This window comes from Rhipicephalus microplus, chromosome X, assembly GCF_043290135.1.
Source record: "Rhipicephalus microplus isolate Deutch F79 chromosome X, USDA_Rmic, whole genome shotgun sequence".
Taxonomy (NCBI): Eukaryota; Metazoa; Arthropoda; class Arachnida; order Ixodida; family Ixodidae; genus Rhipicephalus; species Rhipicephalus microplus.
Window position 1 is genome coordinate 76,066,777 of NC_134710.1, and position 26,971 is coordinate 76,093,747.

General features: G+C 40.4%; 1 protein-coding gene across 1 annotated transcript in view; it reads right to left on the reverse strand.

The window, feature by feature from the left end:
• Positions 1 to 5,787: 5,787 nt before the first annotated feature.
• Positions 5,788 to 26,971, reverse strand: part of LOC119176676 (uncharacterized) — a 322,419-nt gene continuing 301,235 nt past the window's right edge. Inside the window, exons 162-175 of the mRNA XM_075876363.1 lie at positions 26,196 to 26,304; positions 25,009 to 25,197; positions 24,816 to 24,926; positions 23,111 to 23,222; positions 22,815 to 22,987; positions 22,436 to 22,720; positions 21,953 to 22,107; positions 19,520 to 19,667; positions 17,588 to 17,798; positions 16,861 to 16,949; positions 13,595 to 13,918; positions 11,470 to 11,624; positions 8,384 to 8,534; positions 5,788 to 6,621 (exon numbers count right to left, since the gene is read on the reverse strand). Of these exons, the coding sequence (XP_075732478.1) occupies positions 6,407 to 6,621; positions 8,384 to 8,534; positions 11,470 to 11,624; positions 13,595 to 13,918; positions 16,861 to 16,949; positions 17,588 to 17,798; positions 19,520 to 19,667; positions 21,953 to 22,107; positions 22,436 to 22,720; positions 22,815 to 22,987; positions 23,111 to 23,222; positions 24,816 to 24,926; positions 25,009 to 25,197; positions 26,196 to 26,304 (2,427 nt within the window). The 3' untranslated portion in view covers positions 5,788 to 6,406. The remainder of the gene's footprint in view (positions 6,622 to 8,383; positions 8,535 to 11,469; positions 11,625 to 13,594; positions 13,919 to 16,860; positions 16,950 to 17,587; positions 17,799 to 19,519; positions 19,668 to 21,952; positions 22,108 to 22,435; positions 22,721 to 22,814; positions 22,988 to 23,110; positions 23,223 to 24,815; positions 24,927 to 25,008; positions 25,198 to 26,195; positions 26,305 to 26,971) is intronic.

The following is a 26,971-nucleotide window of genomic DNA, read 5'->3' on the forward strand; positions in this document are numbered from 1 at the left end:
AGCCGTTTGCGGACGTTAAAGTAGTGCATGCGCTGCCTGTCGAGACAATTAACGTCGGAGCTTGTTTCTAGCTAATGGAAAGGAGGGTGCAGGCGCGCGTCGATCCATGCAGGAAGTTATGAGAGGACCCTTCGAGCCTCGCCGAGTTCCTAGATTCGACTGTTGAAGGCGAGGAAAATACGCTCTTTTCCGGCTCAGCGTGGTCCCTAGCAAGAGCGTAGCCAAGGGGTTGCACACCAGACATGTGCTCCCCCCCCCCCTAATTTTTTTCGCTGTGGCATAGAGAGCGAAAAATGGCCATTTTAAGGGGGTGCCCCTCCCGAAATCAAAGTGGTCTCCCCCCCCCCCCCCCCATAAAAACATTTATGACTACGCACCTGGCCCCTATATGATTAAAAGAAATTCGTGGTCTGGTGTCTGCTTCTCTGTTCGCTATGTACGCGCCAGACTCTTCTGAGCTGGTCTCGCTTAGGTATCCCCACCTCCTCGAAGGTGCTGAGCTGCGCTCCCGCAAGGTTTGCATAAAATAGCACTTCCTCTATCACCAAGAACTACTTCTCTGTCCGGAACCACGGCCGGACTAGAGGCAAGACGCGACATGTGCTTCGTTCACCTCGAGATTCCTTGGCTAAGTTGTTACTCTACTTTTTCAGAATTTTTCGGTTGCAAGACAATGTTTCGCGCTCGAAAGTCTCATCACCACTTCAACATCGACCACAGTGGGTTGTCTCCTGGGTTAATCTGAATTAATTTTGAACAATTGTTAAGAAGGCGACGACGCCAACACGGTCCCGAAGGCGCCACTGCTCTGAACTCCGCAGCCAAAGTCACCAGCCGTTTGGTAGCGTGTGTTACTCCGCTCGCGACTGCTTCTGCGCAGAGCTGATAGACGAGTGGACGAGACGACGGTGAGTTAAGGCAAGGTTTATGTACAGCATAGAAATAGAGGCGTTACATATTCGGCACTGGGGCCGACAGCTTAGGGACTCGAAGAGCCGAGAGGTCTTCTCTCGCACGCATAGGTCAGTTTCTCTCTGACACATAGGTCAACTGCTGGCGACGCACCGCTTGACTTTTTTATAGACACCGGGAGGATCTTTTTCGTCACCATTGTCCAACCAGAAGCGCCGCTGGCCGTGATGTCAGAATCCTCCAATGGGGACCCGTCACTGGGCTGCGTCATGATCATCAAATCCGGAGCCGCTGCGCTTGGTTGCACCCAAGGACGAGTGGTGTTGCCATGCATTGCGTAAGACTCGCCAGACTGGAAGGCACCGATTGCTTCATCGGGCTCGTGGGCTGAGGGGGCTCGCTGTGTGTTGCGTAATTACGACTGACCGGCGTTGCCGCTTGATGACGTCGTCGAGTTGATCGCGTCAGGCGGGCTCGATCGCTGGCCTTGACACAGATTGCCTTTGCAGAGGCATTGACGTTCGGTGTGGACTCCCAGGTGTAACACAATCTACCCGAATGTTTTCTGCATTCCGATTTCGTCAAGCGTGGCCAGCATCGAATCCGCGACCTCTAACGTCTACAGCCTGCAAATCCATAAGCTACTGAAGTCACCGTTTATAGTACAGTTCCTTATTACGACACAATTTTACCAGGGGAGAATTAAGAGCATTTTTTCGGGTGTTCTGGCGCCCTTCTTAACTCTAATGAATAAAACACTACTCTATAGCGCTATTTCTCGAGATAAAACAATGAAATAATCTTGTCGATCTTGACTTTTGCGTCCTGTCAATAACTTTTACTCAAGCAAGATCAGCAGACTGCGCCGTGCAATACTGTCAACAAAGTGGGTGGAAAATAACTCCCTACTTTTAGGTGGAAAGTAACTATAAATTTTTTTTATAACTTTTGTAATGCTCTGCCAACTTTTAACAAATCAATAAAGATACTTAATCGTTCATTACAATCGGTGAAGTTAACGGACATCTAATTAATGTCATTGAATGTATCAGAGACAGTTGGTGGCTGGCACTCGGCTGCTGACCCGCAGTTCGCGGGATCCGATCCCGGCAGCAGTGGCGGCATTTTATATGAAGGCGCAAGTGCTTGCGGCCCGTGTGCTTAGATTCAGGTGTTAACAGGAGGTCAAAAATTCCCGAGCTCTCCACAGCGGCGTCTCTCATAATCATATCATTTTTGAGACTTTGAACCCCAGCAATTATTATTATTATTATTATTATTATTATTATTATTATTATTATTATTATTATTATTATTATTATTATTATTATTATTATTGAATGTACCAGAGACACGACCTCAACAGAAAAACGCCAGGCCCGCGCGGAAGGCGCAGCCACAGCGAAAGCTAGAAGATAGGCTTTTCAGAGCCTCTTTTCCAAACAGTCATTGGGTAACTGCTGCAAGCTCACTTACTTGATATATCTACTACGGCATTGCTAATAAAACGTTTGGGTAGTAGGCCGGCATTCGCTATGCTATTTCTCATCATTCTTCCGAGAACCGTGGTATCCCGGTAAACTGGTTCGAGAAATTTTCTGCCAATTGTTCATGCAGTGGCTGACGACGATGAGGAATTATGCCTGAAGTGGGTATGTGCCACAGTTAATAGCTGAACAAAAACAAGCTTTTGTAATGGGTTGGAGCATTGGACGGCCCGCTCGTTACGCTATTCGCATCGTGCGATGACTGCTTGTCAACACTGGTGCTAGAGCCCAGTGGACCCGGGTTCTAGCACCACTGTTTCATTGGTACTAGGTTTTTTTTTTTTTTTTGCTGATTTCGCGTGATGTGGTTACGGACACCGGCGGCGACCAACCACGGTGCTGCGCGAGACCCGAGTTGTGATCTCACAACAGCTTTCGCAGAAAAAAAAAAAAAAAACAGCACAACTGCTTATATTGCGTCGCTATGACCACTTTTTCTCGCTTACTTCGCATATGCATGTTTTAACGCGGAAGCCCCTCTCGATCATCGGCGCGCTTTAAGTCGTATGATCCCTTTGCATAAATAAGATATATGATTCACACAGGTTCGAGCGTTCAACAGCCATATACTTTGACGCATCTTCTGCGCACCGTAGCTAGTGATTTGATTGGTTGGTTGTTCATCAGAGTCCTGGCGCAACCCACTATGGGGGATCGGCCATGAAACGGACGGTGCCTCAATTGTGAGGTGGAGTTGTTTTACCACCCTGATTATTTAGATAACGATGTTTAAACAAAGAACCAATTGGTAAACGATACAGAAATAAAATGGAGGTAATACACAGAACGAACAGGCTAATATAGTTTGAAATAAAGTGAATTCATGTCTCAGCTTAACATTCTAATTGTTTTGTTGCCTTTAGAAAATCGCATACGGCCTCGCAAACATGCCTGTGGCTAAATCCCTTTTCAGTTGCTCCAAAGGAGAGGACCACTGGAAGGGATAAATTTAGAGCCAACCTACGGAGAGGTTCTTCTAACAGTCTCTTCCTTTGGTTTGTGTATAACCTGCATGTTAAGAGGAAATGGTGAAGGGATTCAGTCTCGTTGCAGTGGAGGCATAGGGGATACTGTGCCAGACTTGATCCTCTAAATATTGTCTTGTCTTGTCTCCTAGGAGATCTTGGCTAAATATTGTGCCTCTTTGACCAATTCAGAATTGTTTTCGTTTTCTTTTGTTTCCTTTTGTGCTTTTCGGCAGAATGTGCATTTTTTTAGTTATGTTGTTTGGTTTCTGCACAGACTTGGTGGAACAATTGTGAAAAAAAAAATGCGTAAACTTCTATCTTCTTAAATTACATATTTTTAAGGTGCTGAACATTTGTATATACACCTGCTATGTCTCGTAAACTGAGACAGCAGTATTTGTAAATAAATAGCGTTATGGCATGCTGCTATAATGTTAACTGCTTCGCCCTTTCTGGGAAACAGATTTTTATGTGATAATTCAAGGGACGAGTTTCTCTCGGCACCAACTCTTGAACTTTGATCCTACCGCCCCCCCCCCCCCCCCATCCACAGTGCACTAAACCTCCTTCTCCCCCTTCTCTTCCTCGCGCCGTTGACGCTCCGCTAGGTACCGGTACAGTACCTACCGGCGCACAGATATATTCCATGCACAATTTGTTGCGAATTGAGGTGCAACTAGCGTGGACGAAAGGACGATTGATATAAATATGAGGTGTGTTTGCACGTTGAACACTCACAAAAAGAGCTACGACTTTTTTCTCCGCTTGTCGGACGCGTCACCGAACCGCCATGATGTGCTTGCACTCGCCAGAACGTACGCCAGAACGACGGCGAAAACAAGAGCAGACGCAACAGCTCCACGATCCTCAGCGAGGCTGCGAATCGCCACATACGTAAAGAACTTCAGTTTTGCCGATTTCCGTAGCTGTCGCGAAGCGGAACAGCGAAAGCGCTGCAGCCGTTGCGAACGTGTTGGGTAAGCGAATTACTCGCGTTCTCCACAGCCGGTCGCTTGAGAAAGCGTGATAATGTGGGCCTCCTGTTATTGTTTCGAGTAACCTTGACGGATACTCGTGATAACTTTGATTGAGGAGCTCAACACAGCCTCTAACCACGGTCCACGCCTTGCAACGGCAGACTGGTAACGCGCGCGATAAACATCGCACACGCCGCGATAATCGAAAGTGTTTGCCACCACACAGCATCGCGAACGTAGGCTTTGAAGGCTCGAAGTTCCGGCTTTAATTAACAAATGTGAACACGCACGTTATACAGGTAAATCGCAAAATGTTGGTCGTGACACAATCACGTTTTTCTTGCCGTTGGTCTCTCCGCGATTGCCGGAGCTATCTCTCGGAGGCATCGGTTTCCCTTTCCACCGAGAAAGTGGACACGCGAGTGTTGCTATTTGAATTTTACATATAAACGGAAGACAAGCGTCAACAGGACATTCTAGGATGCGTAATAAAATGATGGAGAATGCAATCTGCGAAGGCGAAAATCGCCGAGGCCATTAGTACGGGATAAAGCGAGCTTCCTACCACTGATCGCAAGTTATCTTGCTCGTGTATGCACTTCATTTCTTTGGCAACATCTGCATGTCCAAATTCACGCATTTAGGCGTTACAGAACGCGCGTAGAAGTGCTTGCCTCGAACTCGATGTCATGCAGTGTTCGCTTGCACTTAAATTGCGAGTTGGAGATTGCCGAAATAGCTGAACATCTTTTGCATTGTACCCGCAGTTCGCTTTGATGAGCTTTCTACTTTTTTGAAGCGAGGTTGGATGGACGGAAGCTTGCCAGGTCCTTGGTTTTCAGGAAACCGTGCCTCAAGAGCAACGAAAGAGAAGGGCCTATGCACGTTCGCTTGCGGACGGCTCTTTAGCACTATCCACTTGTGGCCAGCGCGGCAAGGAAGGCCCAGGTGGCGGCGTTTTTCGCAGCGCCGCCTGGACAGAGTCTGACGGCTATGATGATGATAAATTTTTGGTACTTAAGAGGGAGCAAGGATGAGACAGAAAACGATGTGTACTTACCATGTATTCTCTTGGACTAGATATTGTTTGCTTAATTACTTCTGTACAAAGGAACATTCCATCACTAGGTAGTGTTTTAAATTGTTAGTGAACAGTAAACTTATCGAGCTTTTTGTTTAACTTTTGATCCCATATTTAAACAATTTTCGTAAGCTGCCAACTAGTTACTATTATTTTTGCTTCACGCTTTTTAAAGCCGATACAGAGGCCTTTTGTAAGGTATTGCTATACCTTTAGCTTCTGCACATTTATTGGTGTAATTCAAGAAGAGTAAAATAATATCTGTATGTAAAATTCACGTTTGTACTCGATCATGAACAACATTCTTCTTTTGGTTTTGGTAACAACACAACTTTTATTCACAAACAACAAAATTCAACTAACAAACAGTCTTACACTGTCACAATAAATGAAAGCAAATGTGAAATTGACACAAAATTACAGTCGGGCTAATATTCAACCCGTGAGGATTACCGTAGCTTTGTACCAGTTTCAGCTTCAATGAATGTCACCACAACAAATAAATCAGTGTTCCTTGCATCTTGAATTCATTGAAACACAGGCAAGGATTCACTGCTTATTTACGTCATACTGCAAACTGCTGTCATGAGCTGCCTGCAGTCTTTGTATCACAAAATGACTCATTATGTTATTTTTTTCCTTCATATAGTACAAAAATGTCTCAACTTAATCAAAGAAATATACAAGCTTACAAGGAGAATGTATGATATGTGGTGCACCTTAGTTACATCACAGCATGATGTCCCGCAGTGTTCAAGTAAATGTTAGTTTTATGTCATATTTTGCTGTATTGTATTTTTAAATTAGCTTTTACGTAACTTTTCCTTTTTTTACCAAATTTAGTTCTGTGTTTTGGAACACACATATGTGAATGAAAAGGTGCAGGGTGTATGGACTGACGGAACAAGTAATGTTTTTATCTTACTTAAAAAGTGTGTCAGCATAGTGCCACAACCTAAAGAAGTACTCATTGCGGCTGACCAACACATGTTTGGTGTAACTGTGAAGCAGGGGCTCAACATTGGCCTCCCTTATCCACGATGAGGTTGTCTGAGTTGTGCAGCTGTCCTCAGACGTTTCATCGGGCTTTGCCTTTGGCTTCTTCTCAGGTGAGGCCGCAGCTTGATCTTGGAACCCTGAACAGAGCAATGAGTAGAAGCTCAACACTTAGCCTGACCCTGTTTCAGAAACCTTATAGAAGTGAAAAGCACAATATTGTCAAAGTGTTATTAACAATGAGAACCAACAAAGACAGGAATTACAAACAACACTCAAACCTCCATATAACAAACTCGGATATAGTGAAGTAAATGAAAAATAGTCTTGCAATAGATAGTGTTAACAACAAACCTTTACAACACATTTTCAGATGTAAACTTATTTTTGTGTAAGATGCAACTTTGATATAATGAGGTTTGAGTGTAGTAGACACAATGCCTCTGAAACAATAACTTCACTTTCTTCATGTAAAAGTTGAAAAAGTAAAGATTTTAAAAGCCTTCAGAAGATTAATGACATAAAGGTACGCTAATCTTAAGCGGGTGAGAGCAGTGGTGATTGTTTGCTTTGCCTTTCATAGTATGTCATATGAATCTAGAAATATATATGATTACTATAAAGAAAGATAAAACAAAGAGAGTTGGCAAACTCAACTGCAGTTGACATTTTACGTACTGCAAAGCCCCGCCTCACTCATTGCAGCATGAGACACCGACACATGTTGTGCTGCCGGGGCCTATGTGTGTGCAGCAAAATCAAAACATGTTAAGCATCTGACTGCTTCTTGGGTGCCCCAATTTTGGTGGCTATATATTACACTGTCACCTGGATCAGCCCACCTATTTATCGCACTGTCTGCATGATTGGCAAGCTAACTAGTTGAGCTGCTACCGGAGATACTGTAGTACTGAACTGTACGTTTATTATATATACTGAAATATTTGTTTTGAAACCACAAAAATTACTATGTACATATATATTTTTAACACGAACTTAATAGAGCAGCATACTGCAAGGATTTCTGATGAGATAGCATGATAAGCCAATTAAATCACTCGCCCATGCGGCATCACCCATCTATTCTTTGAAGAATGGGAAGAAGTGGCTCAAAATGTGAAAGCAGTGCTGCTGGAGTGCACACCAATTATTTCTGCCTAATTTGAGGCATTGATTTTACGAGGCCACAATTTTATGTATCACAGTATTTGTTGAACCCAACACATCCTGAAATAACATATTAAAACAAAAATGTTTTGATATGTGCACATTTCTGCACACAAGGTAGAATTAAGAACTCTGGCAAGACTCAGGTAATATGAAGAGCTCTGGAAAAATGAAAAAACCTCAAGTCTTTATTTTATTATGCTTCTCTAGCAGAAGCAATGAAACTTAAGACGGGCTGAAATTCTGATCAATTGACTTTCATAGTACTTTCACATTTGTTTTGAGTAGGTATGTTTCAGGCAAATAAAATATGTAGTGCCCCTTTCAAGGCACTATATATCATATAGCCTTAAAGTGAATCGGTTATCAATGTAATTCAAAATGTATAAAATGCTTGGGATCTTCCCTGTCATATTTAATTTTAAATTGTCAAATGAATGGAGATGTAGCATGAATTTATTGACATGGATGCATTAAATAGCATGAGCTTTAATTACTTGTACTATTCACAAGTACTTATGTTGTGTGTTTCTTGTCTGCCTCCTCATTTTTATTTTTGTGCCTGCTATCATGCTTTGTATAATGAGTTCGTAAGGTGAGCAAAAAGAATAGTAAAAAAATGAAGGACATGGCTGACAACAAGGTCAGATAATTAGGTGTGGTGTATTGGAACTATCGCATAGTTACAACTATATGTTTGGTGACTCAAGTTGTTCACACCAGGAGCACACTTACCTGGCGGTCGTAAAATAGTTATGGGCTCCTCTGATTCAAGTGGGTCCGAGAAGCCCACATCATTTCGAGCCAGGATGCGCACATGGTACTGCGCCCCTTCCTCGAGGTCCTTGATGTGAAGACGTAGAGTTTCAGAATCTACTTGGCCAACCTAAAAATGAAAAATGCAAAACAGCCAGCATTACCAATGCAAAATTCTTTCCAAGGAAGAATAAACTTGGTGTAAGGTTGTGGCAAGAGTAGCTTGTGTAGATTCTTTTCTTTGTGGAACATGTGAATGACTTAAAATTGCCTGGCTATGCATACTGCTTTTTAATCTGCTTATTAATTCACTTACTTTTTCTTGGAACTTTACAGACATAAGTGGGATACTAAATAATTACAGAACAAAAAAAAAAACAGCATTAAATGTAGAATAAGACAACTGAAAATTAAAGCACTGGTATGATGCAAAGCTTATAGAAGTAAGGAAAAATAAAACAAACAATTCAGACTTCATGTTTAATCATTGCAATAACTGTATCGATGAACAAAACAAGTTATGGTGTGATATGGAAACAATATCAGAAAAAAGTGGTTCCAGCCTTTAAATGCATAGGAAGAAAGAATCAGGGAAAGTGTTTGTGTATCAAGAAGTGATGCGTACATCATAAGGATGATCTGAATGGGCTTAACGATAAAACAGGATTGAACAAACTGAGCTTTCAAAACTCCATGGTGATATACCAGCTAGTGAAAAAGTATGCGACGCGATGCCTTGCACCATGATTCAAGTGCCTGGAAGAAAATGGTGTGTTTCATCAATGTGGCATTGTCAGGGCAATGGTAGTGAGATAATATGAAGTGTGCTGCATTATTTCATATCATTTCAACAGATCATGTTAAGTGTGATTGAAGATGAAGCCAATTGGAGCATTTTAGACACGCTAGTGTTATATGTATATCCACATTGTTAGTTTCAATGAAAGGCTGCAGGGTAATGCTACAAAAGAAATTTGAACGCTTCTTTATGCACTTTAGCTTACCGACCTGACAGTAATGCAAGTTAAATTCATGATAATGTAACAGCCAGCATTTTGTAAAAGAAAATTCCCACACAAATGTCCAATGAGAATGGACATATATTTTTTAACACTTCATGTAGCATTGCTTGCTTTATAAGGATATATAAAAATCACACCAGTATTATGAGTAAGATGACCATAACCATGAACTTATTACTACAGACCAGAGCCACCTGGCGACTTATGGTAGTACTGAACAGTTCTACAAATAAGAAAATGTGCAGAAAGGCAGTGGAAGATCTGCTAACTTCTATAAGTTATGGTGAACCATCAATTTACTGAACAACAAAAGTTAACAAAGAAATAAGAAATCTCTGTGATAATATTCAGTTGATGCATTTGTGTTTCCTTTGAACGAACAGCATTTTGAGGTGGTCTTGGGGCTTGTTATGATCACAACACCGTTTAAGCTGATGCAGTTTGAACAGTGACACAGAGGAGGTACAGGGAACACTTATAGTGCTAATGTTAATGAGGGCTAACAGACAATAATGCCAGGAAAAGTATGGGGGATGTTATTAGAAGTATTTGTAATGTAAATGTGAAGAAAAAAAAAAGTTGACGAAAATATAACTTGCCACCAGCAGGATCCAAACCTGAGACCTTCGAGTAATAGGTCTGATGCTCTAACAACTAGCTACGGTGACGGTAATCTTCTCGTCCAATTTACAGAGTATACATATGCATTTTAAACAAGGGATGTCAGTCAGCGCCACTTGCTGCCACTACGTCGAGTGTGGAACACCCCTTTTTGTTTGTTTGGTGTCACATACGTGATCGTATTGCGAGATGGCAGCCGACCATAATTCCTTGCATACCACTTCGAAAAATCAAATCTGCCAGAATGAGACCCTCGATCCTCCTCTTTGTGCTTTGTGCTATTGGGACAATTCTGGATGCTTTTTAGAACAAAAGTGTTTTATGCTGGTGTCCGCCTGATGTATTTCTTTCATGGAAATATGTCATTAAAATGAACACACAGAAGAAGTTTCGTTGGTTGAGATGACCTGCAAGTCGAACCCACGACCTTTTGGTCCACCACGACGGGAGTTGGGCTTTTAACCCACTCCATAACTGACGCTCAAGCATGAGCTTTTGCAAATGTGCCTTATATTTTTCACATCTCTCTTTGACAATGATTTTGTTGTCATGGAGCGGTGTCGCTGTCTTGAATCAGTGAAGTGAAAGTACTCCACCATGACATTAACGAGAGCCAACAGGATGCACTTTGGTATTCTCAGAGCAATGAAGGCTGGTTCCTCGATTTTCGCTCTCTGGATTTCATTTTAATACAGTTTGAGTGAGTGCTTTGTTGCAGTGAGAGACGTGAGCAGGGAGCGCGATGCCTTCGCGCATTTACAGCTCAAGCAATGAGCGCTGCCGCTTGTGAGAAGCACAGTGTGGTAATGCATGCATCAGAAGCGTAGGTTATTCAGTTACTGGAGAGCGCACACCTTGCCGTTTTTCTCCTCAAATGACGATGCTTTCTATGAGCGCATACTGAGGGTTTATGTTCAGTTTCCAAAAAACTTTAAGCTTGATAATTGATGTCAGTCGTCAAGATGGAAATGTTCAACCAGGCATCAATGTAGGTGTGTCCACATGAAATGGTTCTGTAGGCGCCAAACACCAGCATACATTGTTCAAGCTTTAATTTATAATGTACCATAAAAACTGAACTACTTTTCTAAAGACACGTTTCCCTTTTTGTGTTATACCAATTCCTAAGATATAGAGATCAACCATGCTCTTTTGATAGCATTTCGAGGTACTTCAAAGTTTGCTCAATTGCAATTTAGGAGTTCTGCATAAGGATAACATCAGTGTAGTGTGAATTTATGCATAAGAATGCAGTGTTTGTTTTAATATTAAATAAAATGTTCATCTTAATGTTACAATAATGTACCTCTGCCACAAGGCAGGACGTACTAGCTTAATTAATGACTGATCCTTATAAAATGCATGGGAACTATTGAACATTTGGTTTGAAGTAGAATGTATTTGTATGTCATGTGACCTTACCTCCATCCACATTGTCCGTGATGTATCTCTGAGGGCTGCAGTGTAGCCAAGGAGGGGAGACCCACCATCCCATTCAGGGCGTCCCCATGAAACATCCATTGAGTTTGGACCAGTCACCAGTATCTCAAGAGGTGCTGTGGGTGGAGTTGGGCGGTCTGCACAGGGAATCGGCTTGTCAAGTCTTTCGTTACCACGAGAAAACGGCAATTTTTCATATGTCTTGGGAAAATAGCTTTTTGCCAGTTTGAAAAGAACTCAAGCAAATATTGCAGCATACCAAATTTTCCACAACGAAATTCTCTTTCCAGCAAACATGTTTTCGGGCAACAAAAATATTTTGGAATGAATAAAAATGTGAAAAGTGTGAAATTTTTGGTTTCCTGCTAATGAAGAGTACAATAAACAACACTATATATATAAAAGATATTCAGAACAAAGGAAATTTCAGGTATACATTTTGAGGGTAAGTGACCAAGGAACAGTATAAAAATAATAAATTTAGTACAAAATATTTCTATTCACATAAACAAAATCAGAACCGAGGTCCTGCTTTGTTGCTAGTGCCATGTGGCGAAGCATGGCTTGGTTTTTCGTGAGACACAAGTAAACTCGTACACTTTTCTAAGTATTGTTTTTTTTGGAGTGTGATAACAGCCTGCAGGTGGTCTACTATAAATGGATGCCCGTGATGTGAATAATCAGTCTATAAATCAGATGTGGAATATTCGTCTAGTGTCGCCTCTTTCCATGAGCCACTTCACTCCGCATAGGTTGGCATTCCAATATATGCATCCTAGCATAATTCTTTGCATTTTTGCACATCATGTTAAAGAAAGAGAAAAAACAATATCGCGTGTAGTCCTAAAACGTTCGGCGCTGCTCTGCAGTCAGAGCCAAGATCTGTTCCGCTGGCCTTCTTGTCGCGAGGAGAAGCTCTGGAGCCGGCGCCAGCACACAGCGCCCCTGCGACGTGGGGAGCTCGCATTGTAACCAGAGTAGCTATAAATTGTGCACAAAGGTTAGAACCTTACACACTTGCGGTGGAGGGGCAATTTGAGGATGTAAACAAAACAAACCCATGAACGGCTGCGGATGTCTCAGGCTGACGCAAAACATCGTCGCCATAAAATTTGAAGCTGAGGTGCTGACATCCTCGAACTCTAACCTGATCCTCATTCACTTCAGATGTGGTTGCAAGACAGTTTCGAGCAGTTATGTTTCTTTGCAAGGCAGGTGCGCTCCCATGCACGCATGATGATGACACCATAAGAGTGACTAGTGAAACTAGATGCGGCCCTGTGTCTGATATAACAATACAAGCGAAACAAAAGCTATTGAAAACTTGCTGAGAAGGCCACCTACACACTTTATACATGCAGCAGACCTTCAGAAATATTTTTTGTAGAATATATTTTCTCTCACTCCTAGCAACAGCTCTCTATTGAATGGATGGCATAAATTTTTGGCAATTATTACTGCTGAACACTGTCAGATTGCAAAGCTGAAACCTTAATTTGATATTTGACTTGCAAAGGTTATTTTGATTGCAGAACTTTGATGTTACTGTAACATAAGCATGAAGGGCACACACTTCTGTGAAGTTCACCAGCCATGTGCATTTTCTCAACAATGCATGCTCATTGGTTTGCGCAAAGGTCTATCAAAAATTAGTATGTTGCCAAAACAGGCAAATGCAAATTGATTCTGAAAGTCAAGTGGCTGAACTAACTACTAGAAAGTGCTGAATGCACCAGAAACAAGTTAAACATGCCAAAATTAATGATTCAAAGTGTCGGTCACTGCTGATTGATTTGAATATGCATGGTAATGAAACAGCTAAAATGCGGCTACCTTTCCACCACCACTTACAAAGGCTACACTTACTTTGTCATGAGTAGAAAAACATGTTCCAGCATGTGTACGCCACAATTTTTACTGGTGAGCAGTATACCTTGAATTTTATCCTGCTGATCCAATGGCAACTTTTGAAGTGCTTTTGCAAAACCTGATGTTAAATGTTTTTGCGAAATCCGACTTTAAGCCGCACGTGCAGTGTTGCCTGTTTCGCAAATGACTCATTTTTTTTTTTCAGGGCAAAAAGTGCTTTTGAGAATGTAAGTCCTACCGGCTGCTGCTGGTAGTGCCTGCCATTCACCACTGTCTTCAAGAGGTGGCCCGGTACCAGCAACATTTTCGGCACGAACTCGGAATCGATGCCTGGTTTTGTCACTCAAGCTCGCAACACGATGCGTCGTCGTTCCTCCATCTACATTGGCAACAGTCACCCACTTTGGTGCGTCACCAATTGCCTCGTCCTCGCTGAGATGTTCTACAATGTAGGCGATGATGGGAGAGCCCCCATCAAATGCAGGCGGGCTCCATGTGAGTGTTGCAGTTTTGTTTGTTACATCATAGATGTGAAGGGGAGCGGAGGGTGCATCTGGAGGCTCTGTAAAAAAAAAAAAGAAAGATGGTGTAGAATAGCTTATTCTTTGATTATCTCCAAAGCAGTGCAGGTTATGAAAATAGCGAAAACTGCTGTTTCTTGCAAGATTTGTTCAGAGCAAAGTTTCAGTAAAGATAGCAGTAATGCAGCCTTTTCGATGCAACTTGCTATTTGCTGTCATCACAACCAGCCCCACAAAGTGCTCATGGTAAAAAACAGCACAATAAAATAAAGACGAGAAAGACCAAACAAGACGTGCTGTTTTCTAGCTTGAAAATGTACAAAAAACCTCAAGTTTTCCCAGTTCCCAATAAAGTGTGCTCTGGGACAAAAGGTTTTCTTAGAGACCCCTCAATAGGCTCTTTTTTTTTGTTAGCCACACCAGGTCAACAATTATGCTAATTTTCTTTCTTATATCCTTTTTTACTTTTTGCTACTCTTGATGGCCCTCTGCTTCTTTGCACCCATTGTGTAACTATCCTTGGGCCATTGGTTCTTCCTTATATTATTTAAATACTGCATTTGTCCAATTTTTAAACAGCCCACAATAATGTGATGCCAGATATTAATGTTACACCTATCATTTTCCTTTCTATCATTTGTTCACTCCCTAGCATTGTTGGTAAATTTTTTTTACACTTTGCATTTCAGAAATATAGGTTAGTACCTTAACAGATTAAAAAAGTAACGTAAAATAACAGTGGCAGAGAGGATAGTTTTGCCACATCAGTTGAATTATTTGAAGGAGTAGGTATGGCTTGCACAGTAAATCAGAAAGTGCATGTAGGCCAATAATGCAATTTCACTAACTATATTTAAAATTAAGTGATGATACACATTAAAATAAAATTTTTAAAAATGAAGCCGTGCAGTGTTGAAGTCATGTTCATTTAGTAAATGTGCTGACTCTTAAACTTCTATTTTTTAAAGATATCCCTAAATAGCTACAAATCATGTTGTCTTTCAAACCATTTTATGAAAATGTCTTTCATAAACCCTTAATGGCAAAGAAACAAGCAGAATCGCAAATGTGATGCCAAATTTTAAGGTCTAACATCTTGACACTGGTGATAGTCCCAGGATTCATGCTAAGTGAACATGTATTTATTGACTCCAAAGGTGCATTTACAACATGTGCTTTAAGTGAGTTAGAATCTCGGAGCCCTTTAGGTGCTTTGCAGTGGTTTCGTAAGTTTGTCCTCGAGCAACTACTACACTGATAATTTTGGTTAGTTTTGGCACTTTAGTAATCCTTATGCAAAAAGGACACAGGTGATTGCAAACACAACATCAAGCCATGTCATTGCTTAGTGATAGTATGACTTGACTTCATTGAAGAATCATGATATCATGGATGACATGCATACACTCGTAGACAGCTACCAGTAAAAACTAGCATATACTGCAGAACCATTCTTTGAAAAATACTCTCAAAGTATGCAAGAATGTGAATAAGAATTGTGGTGGAAATGGGAAATGCCATATATGACTTGAGGATGCCAATGTTGCCAACCATTAATCCTTTTGTGAGAATATTAATAACATTTATTTTGCCTAAACAAATTATGCTGAAACTTACAAAATGTATAAGATTTCACCCTTCAGCCAATATCTCTTTTTTGACATATTGGAAGGGTTAGCATGCCATCCCAAGGGGCTATGCTAACATTAGTAAGCATCTCCTGGCACGGTTACCTTTGCTGAGCAAACCCTAAGAATAGGGCCAGACTAAATGGGATATTCTGATTGCAGGCAGCAATGCAGTCAGCACTGGCATCGGATCAAGATTGGTTGAACTTGTGTACGGATACTCATATACATCACTTTAGTGACTGTGACACCACAAGGAAAGAAGCAACGGCACACTACTATTTTGTTCACTGGCAAGAGAACACCATGAGGAGGAACATGATGAAGAAAGCTGTGTAGCTGAAAGGCTGGCCCCCTTTCAGGTATGAAGACCACTTGTTTGCTATCAAGGAAATACTTGAAGCTGTACTTAGTATTAGAACCTTCAGAAAGTGCAGGGGCTGACTTGGCCTTTTTGCGAAAGAAAGTCCAGGAGCTTCAGAATAAGTATTTAAAATGTTAGTACTTATGTTCTAAGGAAAGTTTTGGGTAGTGAAGCCAGAGTGAGTTAGAATGATTATATTGTTCTAGGGATTAGTGAGGTGAAATGGAAAGGTATAAAACACTTTAATGCTGATGACTTTACAGTATTTTTGTTCAGGCAGTGGCATAATGATAAGAAATGGCATAGCATTTACAGTAAACAAGTAAGGCTGTAAGGAATTAAATTTTAGGCTATGACCCGATAAGAAAATACACCGCTCACTCAGGATAAAATTTCATCTAACCAATTGTACCCTAATACAAGTGTGCAACTGTGCAACTTTAGAAGCTAATGAAGAAGAAATGAATTCTGTAGCAAGCTGCAAAAAGTTGCACAGCGAGCACCAATAAAGGATGTGCTAAACATGTGAGGTGACTTCAACAGCTATGGTGTCTAAGTGAACTGGAACCTGAACGAGAAACTGTTCCCAAATAAGAATTTCAGCCTGAGCCTGAGCCTTGGACTCAAACCATTCTTTGATTGTGCATGAACATGAACAGAAGCCAAAAATAATAACGGTTACCAGCTCAGCATCAAACGGTTCAAGTATATAGGCTGGCCAAAGTAGTCAACAGAATCAGGATTCTTCAATATAATTATTACAACTGGCACTCACACTGTGGTAGATATTATGACTAGCGTGTTGTGTTTTATGTAAAAATAGTGATGAACAATGAGTATTCTGCTGGTCAACATGACCACCTTGCAGGGTGCCATCACTCATAAAGTAGGCCATGCCAGTTATGCTACGCAGTCAAAATTGTATATTTAAAATTGCCAGTGAGTATTTAAAAATGGTATGATGAAGCAGCCATGAAGGATAGGTACTTACGTATCTGGGCATGGACTGTTATTGGCTCATCACTTGAAAGTGGTGGACTGTTGCCTATTTCGTTGCGACATGTCACTCGGAACATATACCTGAAAGGAACCAAAGTTATAGAAGTTTTCATTTTGCTTATTTCTTTGGTAGTCACTTTTTTGGTGCTTCAAACCAGAAAAAAAAATATACAAAATGCTCTCATCAAAATAATGCAAGTACCGTATTTACACGATTGTAAGCAGACTTGAATGTAGGCCGAACCCTCAAAATCGCACAGCAAAAAAAAAAAAAAAAGAGGGGGGGAGAGCGGAAGCACATTTTATTAGAAAAATTATTTACGATGTCTCAAAAAAAAAAAAAAAAACCACTCGGTGTGCCAAGCTGGATTCACGGCAGTGCTTAAAAGATGTGCAGAAAGGCTAGCTTTGTGGTAATACGCGGGGATCATTTTCAGAAAGACTTTACTACCAAAATTAATTTTTGTTTTTAGGTTTACTTCAAACTTTGGATTTAAGATTAAAACAAGATGGGTCGACCTACAATCATGTAAATATGGTATATTACAAATTTATTTTACTACATTGTAACACAAAAATATTTCAAGTATCTGAAAAAGAATAATCTTTGTCATAGTGCGATATATTGGAAAGTTTACTTAGTAGGGGCGCATTTAGGCTCAAGAAGTCAGGCACTTAAAAGACATGTGATAGCCCAGTGTGTTAGATTAGATACTCACGCATTGTCTGATTTGAGGTTTGAAACTTCCATGGACAAGCTCTCTGTTGTCCCAACTTTAATCCAGGCCTTCTTAGTGGCCTCACGTTTTTCAATTGTGTAGTCGATTATTGGGCGTCCACCATCAGACAATGGCTTCTGCCATGCCAATACCAATGAAGTGTCCGTCATCTTTGCAGTCTTCAGTGGACCTTCTGGTGCGGATGGTTTATCTTTAAAATTAAAGAAGATCATTAGGAGTATTAGCAATAAAAGCATATTCAAGCAGAGGTAGCTACTACAAAGCACTACGCATGACACTGATTAAAAATGAGATAAAGTGCTGGAGTGTACCCTTATTTGAAAGCAATGCATAACAGCATGTACAATAGGATATTAATGCAGACTAGCACATATTATACAATATAGAGCTTCATCATAATCAGCCTGGCTATGCCCACTGCAGGGCTAAGGCCTCTCCCATGTCTGCCGCCGGTCCAGTGCTTTTTGTTGCCACGCTATGAGTGCAAACTTCTTAATTTCATCTGCCCTCGTACTTTTCTGTCTCCTTCTCACGCGTTTACCATCTCTTGGAATGCAGCCAGTTATCATTAATGACCAACTGCTATCCAGCTCACCCGCTACATGCTTGGCCCATGTCCATTTATTATTCTTGATTTTAAACATGATATCTTTAACCCCCATTTGTTCCCTGATCCACTCTGCTCTCTTCTTGTCTTTTAAGGGTACACCTATAATTTTCCTTTCCATCACTCGCTGTGTCGTCCTCAATTTAAGCTGAAGCCTCTTTGTAAGCCTCCATGTTTCTGCTCTGTAGGTAAGTACTGGCAAGATGCAGCTGTTATATACCTTCCTAAACCCAGTCTTGTGCTTTCTGTTGCCACAATAAACCTGCGAACTTTTTAATCTCATCAGCCCACCTAAACTTCTGTCTCCCCTTCGTGCACTTGCCTTCTCTGGGAATCCAGTCAGTTACCCTTAGTGACAAGCATCCTGCCTACATGCTACGAGCCCGGCCCATGTTCATTTCTTCTTCTTGATTTAAACTATGATATCCTTAACCTAGGTTTGTTCCCTGACCCACTCTGCTCTCTTGTCTCTCAAGGTTACACCTATCATTTTTCTTTCCATTACTCGCTGCGTTGTCCTCAATTTAAGCTTAACTCTCCTTAATAGCCTTGATGTTTCTGCTCCGTAGTTAAGTTCTGGAAAGATGTAGCTGTTATATGCCTTCCTCTTGAGGGATAGTCGTAGATTCAGAATTTGAGAATGGTTGCTGAATGTGCTTCATCCCATTTTTATTCTTATCTCTTCCTTATATGGGGAGTGAGCTGTCATAATTACTGTGTAAAAAAAGGCCAGTACACATACGTACAGTGCTCACAGATTTATACGTTACATCAATGTTTACTGTGTAATGACCATTATGTACCATGCCTTGAGATAACCACATCATGCCACAGTGAATTTGGCTCCTAAAAATAATGTGTACTTTGATCTACACATTCAAGTTGATATTATGCTGATACTATGACCTGAGCTGGAGACCCTGGAAATGAATGTATGAGCATTACTTAGTCCCAAGTTGTTTTGTTTCAATCTGTGAATACTGTACATGCACTCTTTCTGTTATTTGCCACTGTGACATGGGTTTGCTAGTACTTATACGTATTATACATACGTACTAAAACAGTCTCATATCCCTAAACATACAGCTACCTACACTAAAGCTGTATGGAACAGTTATCACACAAACTCACACACAAATAATATCAACAAAGTTGATATTATTGACATATACTACCACACCACTGATGAAAGGAGAATTCACAGCATTGTAAAGAAACAAGACAACAGCATGGATACACAAAACTGAAGGAGACACACATCAGCACTGATTTCAGTGCCTTTCTTGAAAAAATGTTCTAGTTACCGTATGGACATCGAGCCACTACAGGTTCTGAAGTGAAAGGCGTGCTGATGCCATATTCATTGGCAGCTGAGATCCTGTAGAGGTACTCGCTTGCTTCAGTCACATCAGGATCTCTGAATGTGGTGGTGTCTGGCTGTGTTCTACCAACCTGAGTAAAAAAAGAAGAGGATGTAGAACTTAGATACTTATGAATGCAATACACATTAAGCTTTAAGGCACCACCTATAGAAAACTGTCTATAAGTGCACCAAATTCATACAAAATTATTTCAAGGCACTCAATATTTCATTGCAATAAAAACAGTGTCACAATGCACTTATTTGAGAGTTTTAGAGTGTTTTATAGTTACTTATCTTAATTACATTGTAATTGAATGTCTATGTATCCTAAAGTCATTAATGTTATGTTTTATATACAGATTACCATTAGAAATATAGCACAGTTTCAGTTCGGTTATGCACTCAATCCTCAATATAATAAACCCAGATATAACGAAGTGTTGATTATAACGAAGTAAATAAAAAGTCTTGCAATGAATATATAGTGTTAAAAATAAACCTTTATAACGAATTTTCGGATATAAGAAACTTATTTTAGTGTAAGATGCTACTTTGTTATAATGAGGTTTGAGCGCATTCATTTTGAGCTATGGAAAATGATGCTTTCGATATGCATGCAGAAAGCAGCACTTCAAACAACTTGTAGAACATGATAGTGCCTTCATCAAAGTGATTGTATACAATAGTACAATGCAAAAAGAAGTTAAATGAGAGACATTTATTATGCTGGAGGTTTAGCTAATCAAAACCTCAATATACAAGCTTGCTCTTTCTTAGCTTCCAGGCGACACAACTAGCAAAAACAAATTGTGTCCATAAATGTGTACAAAGTGCCTCAATGAGATGAAAGTTACCTTCTAAGAAACTGGCTTACTTTAATGATTAGTGCATATGCTTTGTGGATGCTGTACACAATACTTCTCCTCCATCTAGCTACCCCAGTATGTGACACATTCTTGGTAGTGTTCAACATCTTATATTTTCTATAGCAGTAGCACATCAGAGAGCAAGTACCTCTCCGAGATACAAATTATGACCTATACTACACCAATTTGCATCCTCTCAATCTTTTGCATATATAGTTCAGCCTGCCACCATTCGTTTCCTCAACAAACTTTTTGCTCTTGGCCACCAGATGCTAGTGGGCTCACAAATCGCCTTGAACCCCTTTCATCTCAAACAGACAGGCGTAGTTCCTCGTGGCTGCCCCATACTCTTGCGTTGTGGCGGCAGCTTTCACAGACTCATACCAGGGCATTCCCTTCCAAAACCAGAAACGATGGGCCAATGATGATGGCCACACAGTGCTTGCTGTAGCTTCAAGTGATTCACCTCACTTCATCTTCACATTTTAGTGCTACAATGGAACCCAGGTTGCACATGTGAACCACTCCAGTATGGGCAGTTCTGCCTTCGGCAGCCCTATACGCATGGCCACACATTCTTTGAGAACAAATAAAGTAATACTAATATTATACTAAGTAGATGATCTTTAAGTTACATATACATGTGAAACTGACATAGATGTTATTGTTGCTTGTTTTACGGCCCCAGCGGCAAAAGATTAGTAAATGCGACTGGAGTCCGAAAGAGAAAATTGTGACATATGACGCTGTTGTTTTTGAGTGTGCTGATAGCGAGAGTGCCAGCCACATTCCATTTTCCTAAGCAGTGGTGGCCGTCAGAAAGTGACTCATATTTAAGTCCACCAATTAGATGAAATCTTATGCATGGCAGAATTATACAATACTGCGACTGTGTACATGAACCCACTTTATTTTTTTTGGTTCTTTTTTGTGCTGGTGTTGCAAGCAGCTGCCAGGTACTCTTTTTTGGATAAGGGAATGTGCCTAGCAATCACAATTAGCATGCTCAAGAATAACAACGCTGCATTTCATTTGACCACTGCAGCCACCAGTCAGTTGTGCTGATTTCTTACAACTGGGAATGTACACTCTAGGTTATGAAGTTCAGGCTTGGCACTGTATTAATCAGTCCAGTAAACTCTCTGGATATCAGTCCAGCACTCTGTCCATTTTGACATATGAAACAAACACTGCAACAGCTCAAAAAAGTGCTATGAACTACAATGCATACTTCAGAATCCTGTGTACAATAACTCATGTTTTTATGAAGATCATTGTCTTCGTGGAATTGTACCAGGCCTACACAAAAGTTCTTAGTGCTAATGTTGCTATTAAATGGATGCAGTAATATTGTGGGACATAGGATTTGCTGCACTGTATTCTGGGATTGCGAGAACATGAAAGAATATTATGCTAGAACATCATGAGGGCACACTACTTTGGTCTACTGAAACGAAATAAGAGAATACCTATGAGGAACAACACTCAGCTTTGATGTTTTTGTTTACCTCAATAAACACTGTTCTTGTAGTCTCGCAGTGTTCTACTATGTACGTTGTAAGGGGCGACCCTCCATCATCCAGCGGTGGTTGCCATGACAGTGTGATGTGGTCTCCAGCAGTTTCCAGGAATTCAATTGGTGGTTCGGGTGGACCTGGCTTGTCTGAAGCCAACATAGTACTTTATTTTAGCAGGAAGTCATATTAGCACACAAAAGTTGTACACCCAACATCAATTTTCACAAAGTTGTGGGTGCAGCAAGAAAATGATTCGAACATAAAAAACAAGTGGCATGCAGCAATCTTTGACTGCCTGTCCTTTTTCTTCTCAATCATTTTAGCACTGTTCCGACCATGTCTAGAATGAAATCGCTCAAATTAAGCTGCTGTTACTGCAGTTTTCATGCTTATTTAGATTATCAAGAAAAAAAGCGAAATGTATGTTTTTTACTGTACGTACAGAATTCTGTCGAACAAAAATAAAGAACTCACCAAGCACCCTGAGCCTGAAGTCATAGCTGACGCTTCCAGCTGGATTCTTTAGTTCAAGTGTATAAACACCAGAATCTGGACCCTCTGTACTATGAATGGTAATGGTAGAAGTATCATCCTTGTCTGTAATGAGTGTATGCTTGGTTGATTGAATAGGTGCTCCATCACGTAACCATGTGACAGTAGGCTTTGGAAATCCATAAATTCTGCAGGGAACCTTGAATTCCTCTTGCTTATTGATACGGACAGTTCGAAGTTTTTCATCGAATTCTGCCCGTGGTAGATCTGGAAGATATTATGGAACTTAGCTTTCTTCTTCAAAGTCTTACTAGTTTATTTATTTTGAAAGTGGAGGATGAGTAGAACAGGCTCTGTATACCTTGAACAGATAGCGTGCATGTTGTTTCCGTGGAGCCGTGCGGGTTTGTTGCTTTACATGTGTACTTTCCTCCTGATTTTGTAGATGCTTCCTTGATTCGAAGTGTAGCTTTCTGATCCTTGAATTCAGCGCTAAAGTTGCTAATCATGACCAGGTCTTTGCCATTTTTAAGCCTGCAAAGGTAGAAATAGGGAGCTTGCACTTTTGTTGCTGAATCTAGTGCAAGCCTTCTCTTTAAGCTGTTATGCAGAAATAGAATCATTAAACATAGGAAATCTAATTATCAAAATCATTACCATTTGACTGCGGGTGTAGGGTTCCCAGCTATTCTGCAAGTTAATTCGGCTGGCTTTTTCACTCCAACAGTCTTGTCCATCAGATGTTCTAAAATTACTGGTGGCTCCCCAGCTATAAATGAAAGACAAATAAAAATACATGTAAATAAAATTAATGTGCATTCTACACTAAGTGAAAAACAGGCAAATGTAGAACATCTACTGGGTTCAATTTTAAGGTGATATTTGTAGCTAATACGAATAATTTCTGCTTTGGCATGACTAAGATGAAGCGTTTTTGCTTACGGCTTATTATAATTTTATCATTGTTTTTCTTGCATTACTTTAACAGTGCTGAAAAATGTGTACAGTGAACACTTGAAAATTGTTTTTAATCTTTCAGAACTTCTAAAGTATCATTATTAGCAAAACAGCATGTACAAGAGGAGCAGTATTTACTAACAGTCAATTTATACACACACAGACAGGTTAATGAACAAAAGCTGTATGTACATGCAGTTTTTGGTGAGAAATTCATTCTGGGTTTCCAACTACACCTATTGACGTTTTTTAATATTTCCAAGAAAAATGTACACTGCTTCTGTCATAGGGACACAAATGAATAACATTTTGCTGTTTTTGCTGTTGCCTATACAGCTCTGCTTTGCACTGTGTTCATTTCAGGGTGGTTAGAATGGAAGAAAATTGAGCTGGCTGGTTAGAATTCATCATGAAAGAAGGTGAGGTGTGTAAACACATGAATCAAATAGAAGAGAAACACACAACACAAATGGCATCAACTGATGGGGTTCACTGTGGCAGAAAAGGAGGTAGACACAAAGTTAATCTGCACATGCTAATGAATGGCAGCACCAGCCATCAATCGGGCAGACTTGTGGGTCAACATGAGAGCTAACTGATCGGGCATTTCATTTTTTTATTTGCTTGTTAACCAAAGGCTCGCTAACACATGCACTTCCATTACTTTTGATATGCCAAGTTTCAGACTGATAGATTGCCTCATTCTGGTGTCTGTATAAAACAGCGCATTCATTAAATTTTAGCGTGCATTTACAATTGCTACAGTGCAACAAAAGCTGTACAGCAATACTCTAGTTAATGACATTTCACACTGAATTAATTTGCAATTAACTGCATTGTCTGGTTTTCTCATGTGTCATTCATGGTGTTCCTTTGTTGCATACATATAGAAACTTGCATACTAGTGTATATGAGTGTGAGTGCTTTTTTTTCCTTTTCTTTGAACTTTTCATGATCTCTTGTGAGTTGGTGGCTCAATTAATTTAATAATTTATTAATTATGCTGTAAATAAAAACTGCAGACAAATTTTGAGCCCTTTGCTTGGCTATTCAATTGTCAATGATCTTTCTTTCCACTAGTGCACATGTATAGTCCTTCTAATACATTCATTGGATATGCAGGTCACGTGTATGATAAGTAAGCACCAGGCAATTCAGTGCCGACACGGGCGAGTCTTCCGGAGGCTAGTGGTCTGGCATAACACAATCCCACTTTTTTTGCAGTTTAGTTTCGGGCACTCCAAATGCAAGATATTACGGCTCTTTTACACTCTTATCTATTTATCATGTGTACTGACTGGCACATAATGGCTGCTGCTCATTCACTGACATCCACTTTGAGTAAATGGTTTAAGAGGCAAACAACAGAGCGACTGCTGTGTTTTACGATTTACATGTTACTCACCTTTCGGCTGAATACGAATATACTTAGTGCCTTGAGAAGGATCACCTTTCCCAGCTTCATTTTCAGCTGTGACACGGAACATGTACTCTTCATCAGGTGATAGGCCCTCCACTGGAATAAGCCATGCAACATTTTAAGTCAGTTGATACTGTACTAAGAATGCTCATGCCAATCGTCAGATACAAAAGCTTACCTTTTGTGAAGGTGTCCTGAACGGTGTCAGAATAGAGTATCCAACGAAGCGTATTTCGATCATGATACTCTACAATGTAATTTGTGATCTTAGAACCTCCATCAGATTGTGGTGGCTTCCAGGACAACATAAGCGAGCCAGTGCTCGATATATCTGAAGGCTCAGGCACCCCAGGTGGGCCGGGCTTTTCTGCAAAAATAGGCCATTTTTGTCAGGCTGTGTATCCACGAAAGCAGTGGAAATAGGGCATTTAAAGTGCAATGCTCTTTCACAATCCTGATAAGGTTGAAACAATGCAAAGGCTTAAAGTCACTGTATGATACAGCACAGTACTGTGCACTGAAGCTGAGTACATTCCTTTTGCTCCAGAAAGAAGTACATTCCTTTGCAACAGTGCATGAGCAGCACCACTCTTTCTGGTTAATATTTTGGCCACAAACATAATCTTGAACAAGCAAGGTGTACTGCCTACAGTCATCCAATCCACTGTCGATAGTCCACAATTGTGAATTGCATGCGTCTATGTTTCTTTGTCCTTGTTTGAGTATTTTCACAATCAATTCTACTTTAACAAAATCATCTAAATGAGTTCTGGGAAAAGTGTGCCAGTTGTAGATTTCAGTCTTAGTCTCCTACTGCCTTAAAACTACATGCATGTTACAAACAGCCATTTATAGTATCATGTTGACTAGATGACTCTGTTGTCGATGCACTGGTACAAGTAATTAAACGTAACTCCGCAGTTTCATTTTGTTTTTGAATTGTCAGAGTTTTATTGCCTTTCTTTAGGAATTTATATGTAAATTTATCAACAAATCTGCTACCAGCTCTTATCACCCCACTCTGCTGGTATTTATAATATATACATAGGAGGCAAATCTGACTATGGTAACATGCATTTATCACAATTCGTTGGAGTCGATTTTTTGTTTTCAAGACACTACTAAAACAATATTGGGGTATCAGTGTGTTTTATTTGAAAGAGCTGTACCAGCCTGAGAAGGCAATTTACAACTTCAGCTTCCCATTTTTAATGTGAGGGAAGAAATTGCCATCATGAGTCTGAACTAATTTGGATGTATTACTATACCAGCTAATTGTAATTTCTTTTGTTTGAAACTATTGGTTATGTTGCTGATTGTAAATTGTGTTTACTATATAGAAGTTGTGACTGCAACAATACTCACCAATACATGTGACATTAAACGGTTTGCTGCATTCACCACAAGAATTCCTGAGAGTGAGTGTCACAATTCCTGTGTCTGTGGGCCGTAAGTCTTTTATCGTCAGAGTTGCCTATAAGAAGTGGAAAGACATTCAATTCAGTTCAGAGGGACCAGAAATATGAAAGTAGTTCAATTATTGCATGTGTCGAAATAGTGTGTAAAATTATTAAACAATTATTAATGTTGGGTTCTGGTTGAGATACCGAAGGCAGGACACATAAAGCGGGGTAGTCTACGAGATTCATCTCGAATGTGGAAACTCGTATATAGGCCAAGCAGGAAGATGTTTTAATAAGTGACTGGATAATGCACGTATTAGTAATGCAATGCCTTAATATGTTATCTCTTCATGTGTAAGTACACTGGGCCAAAACAGTAATACAGTCGAATCTCGATAATTCGAACTCGAAGGGGCCCAAAAATTTGTTCGAATTAAAAGAAGTTCGAAATAATGAAAGCTACATAAACCGAAGGCTCTCCATGCAGTGGCGCATGTGCATTTAGCTAACACACGAGGGGGAAGTTTCAGAAGACTTACATTTATTCACAATTCACAGGACATCTGTTATTAATTGAAGTATTCGGTGATGCGTGTCTGCACTTATTTGTCTTACAGCAAGTCAATTAATTCCACACGCATCTTGCAAAGCATTTCTACTTTGGCTTCAGCAATCTCCTGGCAAGAGAAGTTGCGCGCGGAAATATCCAGCACCGATACTTTCTAAAGACGACGACAA